The following is an 11,589-nucleotide window of genomic DNA, read 5'->3' on the forward strand; positions in this document are numbered from 1 at the left end:
ATATTGCGTTGTTGCTTATGAATATCAAAGTCAAAAAGTCTTGAGCTATTTTTATTTCAAAGTTTAATGAAATGATAAATAATCGTAATTAATTACAATTAGTTTATTTGAGTAGACCTAGAAATTAGTTATATTATCACATATCTAAAAATTTATGAAAGCAGTCTTAGAATTAGAGAGATAACATCATTGCGGTCAGTTGTTCGCACACACTACCAAGAATATAATTCGCGATCATATGTCTACTACTGCCTAGTTTATCAGTTTCAGAAAAATTCATTTTGAAAAGTGACGCGTCACCATTACTCTAACTATTGAAAAAATAATTTGTTATTCTTATTCGAGAAGTAATGAATCCTTGTAATTTCTGTTACCCTTTTAATTGAGTTTTAACTTTTAAAAAGCTTTAAAGAGGTCGATATCATACATGTATTTTACATATATATAGTACAAAATAATAATAACAGTTACGATTATATCTATTGTTATTATCTAAAAAATATAATTGCGTCATTAATAAGAAAGAAATAGCATAGCTGTCACAAGTTATTAATAAAAAAAATGTAATTTGTAACGATAACATTGTTATAAGTAAAATTAGTTAATATTATACATTATTTCTCAATTCTGCTTAATAATTATTGCTTTATTTATTAAGCTTCGGAAAAATACATCTCAAGATTTTTCGATTTAAATTTTCATAAAAAATGATGTTATTTAAATAGTAGGTGCGACATAGTTTACACCCTGTGTAGTATAGACATTTCATATAACTGATTGAATAATTTATGTTTGGATTGTTTTATTCAGTGGTGAATGTCTTCTTATTTATACTTATTAAATAACAAAAGCATAGTCAAAATCATGTACCTATAGGAGACGAGTATAATTTGCAATGTCGAAAAAGCATCAGTCAAAATAATGTCATTTTGTAGTACGGAAGTGTAAAGAGAAGGAACTGGGGGGAAAGCTTTATTTTATATCTCGTTAAAAATTAATCTTATATTTAAGTTTATAATAATAACTTCATAACTTTCTAAGTTTATAATAATATCCTTTTTATAATAATTCCAAAAATTCATGTTTTCAGAAATAATAAAATTCAGGATATATTGTAAATTAAATATTTATAAACTTAATTTTTTCTCTGATCGTGAACTTTAAGATATTAAGTATTTATTTTTTACTAATTCATTATTTTTTAAGACAGATTTGTAAACAATTATTTTTAATATGTATATTAATGTTATATCCAACAAATATAAGAATCCAACAATTGAAAATGCTGATATTTAAGGAATTCCACAGTATTAATTTAAACGATTTCAAGGAATCTAAGAAATCTTTCAGAAATTTAAGGGTCCGCAACTAATAATTGTAAAATAACTCACAATAAAATGACCTCACAAAATTCAATAATTTATCGATACAAAGAATTAACAATTCAAGGATCTAAGAATCTAAATTGTATTGTATCGCTAGTAATAACTCGTCTCAACTAATCTTGCTATATTAATTTCTTGAAATTCAGCGGTAAATATAACATTACATACAACTGCTTCGATGTTTGCAAGACAAAAAAGAAATATATGTTAAAGTAATGTAACACAATATACGTTTAACAGAAGCGAGTCGACAATGACCGATCGGAAAAGAAGAATACATAAAAAAGAAAAGTGTGCATGCAATTTTACGATCACTGCCAAGGACGTTCATCGTTCATGTCATTCTCGTCTTGTTGAAATATTGTCGTCTTTTTCGAGATTTAAGAACCGAAACAAAAAGTGCAAGTACGATAACGAAAAATAAACGCCTGCAGGGCGATCGTTCACAATACTGCCAAGTGTAGAATCAAGTTTCTGTGTTAAAAGAGAAAGAAAGAAAAAAGGAAACTATAATACGCCCATCTGGCATGTGGATATATTGACATATGTACACGAAAGCACGCGTCACGTTCGTCAGTCAAATATATTAATACTTATACGCTTCGTGTCACAGTATCTGTCTATCTGTCTGTATCTGTCTGTCTGTCTGTTTGTCTATTTGTCCGTTTACTATCTGCCTGCTGTTTGATTGTTCGTCTATTGATCAGAATTGCATAATCTACTATCTTGAAATAATATGCTAAAATACATCGAACAAAATGTTTAGTACGACAGCCAAAAGCATACTTATTTACAGGTTCTATTACATAATTGGAATATTTGTAAAATTAAATTTACGGTTTTCCATAAAAAGAGTTTTCGTAAAGAGCTTTCAGGAATAATATGAAGTAAGTAATTTCGGAAAGGAAAAGATAAAACGGATGTAACTAGGTTTTATTAATACAATGTAACTGGTACATAAACTATCCGATTTCTTTGATTTGTGATGAAGATTTAAAGCGTCTAGGATCCAAGGAAACCTAAGATCCAAGCAACTTTAATCGCTTCTTTGCACTAAAGTCTTTGCACTTGGCAAGTGTCTGTATCGCTAATTGTCGGTTAACTTCCAAATATTATCTCAAAGGATGATTCGTATGATACGGTGTTAAACAACGCAAATGTCATTTGTTGCTTGCACAAGACTTACTATTATTATTATTAAATACAACAACTATTACTATTACTAATATTAAACTCTATCGTAGAGGTACAGGTAGTACTACGTACTGTTATTATCGATACTACCGCTACTCTGCTAGTACTCTATTACCGCTACTATATTACTAGTACTTATACTTGACATTCACTTTTATCACGAGGGGTCAATGATACAAGTGCATGCACATACATACTAAAGATACGCGAACGCACAGAACTTTAGTATCATTAACCCCTAATTTCATAGATCCTTGTCATCAAAACTTCTTGCTATTAGACTAGCTAAATCTTTTTGGGATATACTGCGTATCTCTGTGGTGTAACAAATCCTTAGTATCATATATCCTTGGCATCGTAAATTCCTGTTGCGAAAAATCAGTGATATCCTAAATCTTTAAAATTCTTTCAACAAATTCAGCAGTATGATTTTATTTATAAGCATTATTTTACATAGAAGAAAATTTTTTATACGAACAAGGAAATGGGAGAAAAGAACGTTAGTAGAAATTTTTGTGAATATACGCATAATTTACATTTACATTAGGTGCAATTTAATTTAAGGGGCTACATACAACCGAACAGTTAAAAAAACGCTTGATGTTTGAATTTTCTACTAACTATATTATTGACTTTTTCATATATATAAAGACCTTTGATAGAAGATCCTTCATATTTTTATTTACATAAAGTTTATTATAGAAAGTTGAGATGTAACGCTTCTAATATTTACATAAAACTAGTCGCCGATAGTCCGGTATTTTTGGCACCTAAAAACGACTTTGGCACCTCCAACACGACTTACTTAAAATAAACATGGCTAAATGTGTATTATAGTAAATAAACAAAACACTGATCTTTATCGCAACTGATTTTTAAAATATTAATTTTTCATAAATTAATTGGCCATCAAAGTAGATTGATCGTTTTTCATAAAAAATTCTTCCGTATCTCACGTTTAAAACTTACGTTTTAAAATAAATAGATATCATATATATTCTAATTGCAAAAACTAGATAATCTTACTAAGAATATCTATGCGAACTACGGCTAAATGAGTTCGCTAGTTCCCAAAATATTTTGGATACCGATTTCGAAAACATAGTTTCGAAAGAAACATATTTAAAGGTTCAAGTAAAATTTAAATATTTTTAAAAAACTTGCAGTTTTTAGAAATTTATCGAAAGATTCCGGGCATTTTAATATATTTTATTTTGATAGTTACACTTTATAAATATTTTTTTTTCAGATTTTTACAAGACTATGTCTCCTTAGTCGCTGCTAATATTATGTATTCGGTCAAACTAATACAGTGGTTATTTTTTAAAATAGCAAATTGATGATTATTTATACTTAGATATGACATAATTTGCATTTTTCAAGGATGTCATGTGCATATATGCATATGTATTATTTTTACAATGACTCCACAATTATATTCCTTTTGTGAGATTTTCCACATTAAATATTCAAATTTACATTATTAATTTTTATTTTATTATTTTATATAAATTTGTCAACATAACTCTCTAATAACCTGACTTTGTTTTATATCTTAATAATACTGAGAACTTCATCAAGCAATGGACTATAATTATGATTATTACTCCTACTTCTGATTCGTATCTTTTGAAAAGAATAGACGTCTTTTTCCTTTTTAATGTCTTCTGAATTATCTATTAAAAAATTCTTTTCCTAGAACCATTGCTTCTCTCTATGTTCAATATTTTGCTCATGCTCATTATTTTTTCTACTAAATGTTCGATATGATATACTGAAGACGACTAAAATGAATACTCTGTTCTTAAAAATGTTAGCTTAAAACTGTACTGTTATACATAAATGATGTTCTAATAAAATAAAATAAAAAAGTTTTGAGGAAGTTTTTAGAATAGAAAGATTTCTGATATTGATAAGACAAAAGGAATTTTATAATCACTAAATGCATATTGACCGCGTGACAAGACCGGTTTTATTTAGAATGTCATAATTTCTATAAATTTTAGTCTATAACTAACTGTACAAAGAATATTCTCGAAGAATCATACCCAACAAACACAATATTACATGTAACGTGCATATTAGTTGTAATTTCCTACTCAACAATATAACTGTTATATAACACATGTGTTATATCTATATATCTATCTGTTATACACACATGTGCTATATAACAGTTATATTGTTGAGTAGGAAATTACAACTAAAATGCACGTTACATGTAATATTGTGTTTGCTGGGATACACATTTTCGAAAAATACAGTTTTTGAAGAATCCATTTTTTGCAACCAGCTGGATGTATGTAACCCCTTAAGTCTATATTAGTGAGAAACATAAGCGAAAAATAAAATTGATTGATATGCTTTTCGGGGTAAATGGCAAGATATAAAAGTATGTATGAATATACGTGATCGAATAATTGTAAATTGGTGCTTTGGAATGTATTAGACTGAATTATTGTTGTACATTTTAAGAAAAGAAAGAAAAGTAATGAAGTTTTTACTCCAATCCATTTCTTAATTGGTGAATATTATTTCTATCTAAAATACGTGTTTTACGTACATGTACGTACACGCCCGTGCCTGCACGCGTGTCCGCGCGCGCCGACACACATACACACACATACATCCATACATAATTCTTTTAATCTCTTGAAAAGTTTAATACAATTTTTTAAATCAAATTTGATATCAATATATTCAATATTGATTCCATATATTCAATATTGATTTCAATATATTCAGTAATTGTAAATAGGGAATAAATTATTCGTGAAAGAAATAATTATCGTTATCAATAATCTGTTGACATCACATCATTATCAACAAGGTATATGTTTTTATTGTCGATAAAAAATAACTGAGGAAAGAAAGTCAAATCGAGCATTTTCACCTTTTTCGTAGATCCAAAAAATTGCATATGTGAACATGATGCATGTCACGTATGTATACACAAACATACACACACACACGCGCGCACGCGCGTACGTGTATGCGCATGTATAGACTGAGTTGTAAAATAATATTTGTCACGTAAGGCATAATGTACGGTAATTGTGCATGGACACGCTTGAACAAGTAAAAATAAACATAATATATGTACATATATACCCAGTAAACATAGTTACATAACAGTTACATTGTCGTAATGTAACGAAATGTAACACGTAATATAACGTGTACGTTACAAGCAATATACATGTTAGTTATAATTTCCCACTCATAGAAAGTTACAGTTATATAACAGAAATATCACATGTTACTAAAATGTTGTACAGCTGTTATATAACTGTAATATTATTGTTATATAAAAAATTTACTCCTAATTTTCTCGCACCTTGCGTCCGTCGATAGCTTCAATTCCAAGCGGTTCACCTTCTATGTGCTGACCATGCTAGGCTTTGCTTTAACCTGACAATCGAGTGGCACGCAGTTATCCCAATGACTCCAACGATGTTCTTGTGACTTGTGCTTATATAATGTATCCTTATAGTATTCACAGAACATTATAACTTTTCATATCAAAAATTAAAACAACGCAACAACATTCGATATACGACGAATATCAATATAGATTCAATGTTTCATTCTATGTTTCAAAATTACTAATAATGGAGTATTATAATGGTTAACCCACAAAGAAATAATTTGAAACAAATTCAAGGAAATTTAAATTTTAATTACTAAATCTAAAAAAAAGTTTTTGAAAAATATTATCTCAAATCCTGTTTTTTATCAACTGTTTTTTATCAATGGTTTTTTTTTCAATGAAATAGAATTTTTATTTCTAAAAATAATATTGTAAAAATATATTTTAATGAAACAACTCAAAATCGAACAAGTAAGAATATTAAACCTAAAGAAATTTTTCTCTGTGTGAGTTTTGTATAATATACATGCTTTCTTAAACGTTTAAATAGTATAAATGCGGATATCTCCACGAAAATAGGAACGTTGTGTCCACATGAAATCCATGTGGTTTTGTGGATTCCACGTGAATGCAACGAATACGTTCCATGTGGATTCGATATGACTTTTTTGTGGGGATATACATATCAGTATGCATATAAACGTGCATTATAAATGTCAATATAAATAGGCAATATGCAATAGGCAATATGGTCTGCTTAAGTGCGATGAAGGCATTAAAAATACATAAAAACATAGAACTACAGAATAAAGCAGAACGGAATTTCTGATTGATTAATTTTCCACCATTTCTTTTATTTGTTACTGTTCCGCTTTGCTATTTCTTTCTCTATCGGAATGCATCCTTATTCGCAATAGAAAGCATTTGCAGCTTTTAATGGATTGCATGAATAGTTATGTTGTATAACATCAATGTGATGAATCATGTATATGAACGTAATTACTGTTATATAACGTGTTACATTACTGTTATATTATTATTATAATGTTATCTCTAGCTTATAGCAAAACAGTGTAACAGATATATAACACAATTATATTACAACTATGAAACCAAATTATGTAACCTTAATATAACTAGAGTATAGCATATGTTATATTACATATTACTCCTATGTTATATAACAGTTATATTCTGTGTTTGCTGGGTATATATATATATATATATATATATATATATATATGTATATATATGTATATATATGTATATATATGTGTGTATATATATATATAAATTACGATCAATAATTCTAATTGAATATACAATGTGAGAAATGTAAAAAACGAGCGGAACTGGAACGCTTAAGATTTACTAATCCAAGAATACTTGAATCCAAGGATTTAAAGATATCTGAGATTATTTAAAGAGTCATGTGAAAGAATTTTATGATTCAAGAACTTAAAAATTCATGAATCTTATAAATTCATGGTTCTTGAAATACATGTATATTTATATGTACAAATTCCCGAATGGAAGAATTTCTTACAAATCATGAACTCAAACATCCAGATATCTAAAATTTTTTCTTATTTGTAGATGTTAAAATTCGAGGATCCAAGTATTCAAATTTTATTACAAATACGCAACGATGCATGTGTACATCAATTACATTGTATTCTAATAATTACTGATTAATAATCTACAATAATCGTAATAATTATTAACGGAAAGCGATTTAGTTAATGTATATCATTTACTAAATTTCAAACATACAACAGTTGAACGATCTGACTAAGGATACGATTCATTAGTCGCTTCAAAGCATTCTAGTTATATAATGATTTAATTAATTCCTTGTATAAAGAAACGCTTCGAAGCCTATAAAGCGTCTAGTGCATCGCATCCTAAATTGTTTTAAATATGTGAGGAAATGACTATGTGTGTATACGTGCGGATGCGTGCGTGCATACGTGTATATACGCGAGCGCGCGCGTGTGTATGTGTGTGTGTGTGTATGTGTGTGTGTGTGTGTGTGTGTGTGTGTGTGTGTGTGCGTGTATGTAGGTGTGTGAATAAAAAGGAACAGAAATACAAAAATTATTATTATTAAGTAACGAAAGAAATGGAAGAAATAAAAATTAGGCGGAAACTATAAAACACATTTGCCATTTAAGTCCGTGTGTATTTTTTTCAGAAAATAAAATAACACGCATCTGTGCGATCTCTACATATGGCATAGTTTTGGAATGAAATATAATTAAATTGAATTAACAAGATCACACTGAGCTTTGATAATATTGATCCTTTTCATACCGTATGTTGTATCAATTACTTATTAATTAGTTGATCGTAACCTTGTAAATATCAAATTAAAATTTTTCATTTAGTTTTAAATTTCGTTAGTACTATCTAGATCTTTTTATGTTAAATAATCAGCTTCAGTGATTTATAATCTCTATTTACACACACTATTTACCACAGATTTTAAAATGATCTCTATTATATAATTTGTCAAATATTTGATCATATTTAGATGAAGAATTTTACTCTTGGTACCCGCAATTTTACGTTGGTATATAATTTGCATGATACTAAATTGCTGAATTTTAAATAATAAATACTATAAATAATAAAAATATATCAAGTAAATCAAAGGAAATCGTTTGCCTATTTTGCGTTTCAAATGTTCATAGCAAAAAACGGTTTGTAAAATATATTATTAGGTTGTCTAAAAAGTATTGAGCCTTTTGTGTACGAGATAGTGTTAGTGTCCTAAATCTCAGAGTATATTGGTCTATTCTTTGTAACTGCACTGCTGAACTGGTGCAATAAGCTAGAGTGAGAAAACCTATATTTGTCTCACTTTAACTTATTACGCCAGTTCAACAGTGCAGCTACAAAAAACAGACCATATGAGTCGCAGCAGGTCAGGTCTAACGTCATTTGACAGCTGACAGTTGAAGCTAGTACAAAAAGTGTTGGAATTCTTATAATCAGACGTAAGGTATTGCGTCATGAAGATGAATGAACTTTCCGCAAAACTGCTACATTTTACAATTTTATTTCGATAAAGGCGCAAATGCGCAAACTGCGCAGTTCCGTGAAGAAATTTGTATTGTTTATGGACAAGATACGTTATCAAAAGCAACAGCCAAAAGATAGTTCAGTCGTTTTCGTTCTGGGAATTTCGATGCCAAGATGCTCCTCGCAGTGGCCGACCAATCACAGTAAAAGTGGATGATATTCAAAAGTCGAGCAAGACCGGCATGTAAGCAGTCATGACATCGTCAATGACCTAGAGTCCGGCAACCGCTACAAATGCTTTGAAGCGTTTCTCTTTCTCGTTCTATTTCTCGGATGCAAACGAAGAAAGAAAGAGAAGTAAAAACGCTTCGAAGCATTTGTAGTGATTGATGGACCGCACCCCTAAACATCCATCACCAAACAGTGTTAAGGGCAGTGTTGCCAACTCTGAATTTTAAAATCCGTCAAATGCTTCTCCAAAAAACCCCAGAAATAAGCTAAAATTAATAAATGTGTGTATGTGTGTATGTGTGCACGCGTGCTATGTATACGTGTGCATATGTTTTTAAGAAAGGAATTAAAATAAATACATAATTAGTTTTATTGTTGATTAATTTTATTCATAATAATATAATTATATTATATTATTGATACAATCGCTTTTATATTTTATATATATTTTTCATATTTCATTTTATTATAAGCAGTATTATATACGCGGTATTATCTACTTTTAGCAACTGATGTCTTCTTATTTCTTTTAGGAAAATCAATCTTCTTTTGACAAAACGATGAAGTAAATAGAGCTGATGCTCTTATATGTTTTCTACTTTTCGAATGGTTATCAATGTCAGTCAATTTGGCAGTAATAGTGCATTTACACCACTTACATGTTGCTCTTGTTGGATCATCATCAATAGGTAAGAGCCAGTCTTTGAATTTATCTGACTTTAACCAAGCCAGACGAAATTTTTGTTTATATTGTGGTGGCATCTACATATATCCTAAATGTAGCAAAATTAATCTAAGTTAATAATAGCAATAATATAAGGTATATAAAATAATAGTGCAGAAAGATATTAAAACAAGTAATAATACTTACGTTCAAGTCAAACTTATGAGTTGAGAAATAAGCTTTGTACATCACAAATAAATGATCAAATGTTGTTATTTCCTATTATCTATTATGTAGATAGTTCAGTATCCTCGCAATCTTAGAGCTCTCATAGCCAGCGTAACGCGACACGCGATATGCAACGCGTGATATCCAATAAGCGTACAATTATCAAAATAGCAGAACGATCATTGAATATCGCACGTCGCTTGTCGCGTGTCGCGTCGCGCTGGCCTGCGAGAGCTCTTAGGCCTGGAACACAATACGTCGTATATCGGAGTCAGATGTCGGATTCATTCATAGTCCAATGAGAAAAACTCGTTACCGGAAAACAAACTGTCTTATTGGACCATCAACTGAGTTGCGACATCCGACTCCAACATACGACATATTGTATTCCAGGCCTTATGCTGCTTCCCCATGCGACGTAAGATATGTAACTTGTGTTAAACCGCGTCAGCAAATCAAATCATTTCAGTTACGCAAATCTGTCTAGTGCAAGCATACATATATTTAATCATGCAATGTTAAAGTAATATATATTATTTAATTATAATTAACTCTTTTCAATAACAATAAATCACACCTAATAACGCCTCATTCAAATTTAATAAAAAAAGTTAACTTATTTTGGAGAAAAAATCCGCCGTTTCAATTTTTAAAAAATCCAGAAAATACGTCAACAGCTAAACCGCAATTTTTGCACGCTAAGCGTTATTTAAAAAAGCTAGAAATGACGGAAAATAAGCCAAGTTGGCAACACTGGTTAAGGGTCTGCAGGAACCAGAGACAAATCCAACGTTGACTTTGGAGGCCTCGTGCGGCGAGATCGCGAACCAACACCGTGCGCGCGAACGCAAGAGCAGGAAGGTTGGGTCAAGTCAGTTTGACAAGGACGAACAATCGATCGCGCTGTCCTTGTCTTACTCACTAGAGCTTTCGCCGATCGATACACGGCAAGAAAATGCTTTCCAGGCTTTTGGGCGAGTGAGCCAAGTGTCGCAGTGACTTACGTGCAATACCATTTTACAAATTAACCTATTTTGTCTAGCTAACGTTATACATCACCGCCAAATTATTATAGCATGTTCCTTATATTATTCCCAAGATCCCCACAAAGCCAGATTTTGCAATCCGGCCGTTCAAAATTTATGAAAAATAAATGAAGCGTCCGCCGTACCAAGCATCGCAGCGAATCACTCCAAAAATTATTTTACGAGATGCAAAATTTCGCCTCGTTGATGATACGTATAATTGCTAAACTGTTACAGCATCTTCCTTGAACTATCACTAAGGACCTTACACAGCCAGATTTTACAATCCGGCCGTCAAAAGTTTATAATATATAAATAAAGTATCAGCCGTTGCACCAGGAGTTGCAGCGAGTCAGGTGGAATACCATTTTACAAGAAGCAATATTTTGCCTTATTAACGCAATATATAACCATGAATTAGTTATAGCATCTTCCTACAACTATTCCCGAGATCTCTACAGAGTTAGA

The 11,589-nt window shown here is 30.5% G+C and overlaps 1 protein-coding gene and 1 long non-coding RNA gene across 3 annotated transcripts; both read right to left on the reverse strand.

Moving 5' to 3' along the window:
- Positions 1–2,020: 2,020 nt before the first annotated feature.
- Positions 2,021–6,241, reverse strand: LOC109504223 (uncharacterized). Its single transcript, XR_002162928.1, has 2 exons — positions 5,917–6,241; positions 2,021–2,944 (listed from the first exon to the last, which is right to left on the reverse strand). It is a non-coding gene; the product is annotated as an uncharacterized LOC109504223 (long non-coding RNA).
- Positions 6,242–9,659: 3,418 nt separating this feature from the next.
- LOC112588559 (uncharacterized) lies at positions 9,660–10,596 on the reverse strand. Of its 2 annotated transcripts, none has more exons than XR_003112926.1 (2): positions 10,076–10,596; positions 9,660–9,977 (listed from the first exon to the last, which is right to left on the reverse strand). XR_003112926.1 is itself a non-coding variant. In XM_025298872.1 (2 exons), exons 1-2 carry the CDS (start codon positions 10,115–10,117, stop codon positions 9,697–9,699), a joined length of 312 nt encoding a protein of 103 aa, XP_025154657.1. In that variant the 5' UTR covers positions 10,118–10,596; the 3' UTR covers positions 9,660–9,696. The 2 variants fall into 2 exon arrangements, 1 of the variants encoding a protein (XP_025154657.1); XM_025298872.1 differs by having other exon boundaries at positions 9,660–9,966.
- Positions 10,597–11,589: the final 993 nt, after the last annotated feature.

This window comes from Harpegnathos saltator, unplaced genomic scaffold (genome assembly GCF_003227715.2).
Source record: "Harpegnathos saltator strain DR-91 unplaced genomic scaffold, Hsal_v8.6 scaffold244, whole genome shotgun sequence".
Lineage (NCBI taxonomy): Eukaryota > Metazoa > Arthropoda > Insecta > Hymenoptera > Formicidae > Harpegnathos > Harpegnathos saltator.

What these genes read in the sequence shown, in the direction of transcription:
- LOC112588559 (XM_025298872.1), bottom strand. Translation starts at nt 10,117, where the DNA reads ATGTACAAAGCTTATTTCTCAACTCATAAGTTTGACTTGAAC. An exon ending in CTCATAAGTTTGACTTGAAC is followed by an intron (nt 9,967 to 10,075) that starts GTAAGTATTATT and finishes GGATATATGTAG; the next exon opens with ATGCCACCACAATATAAACA.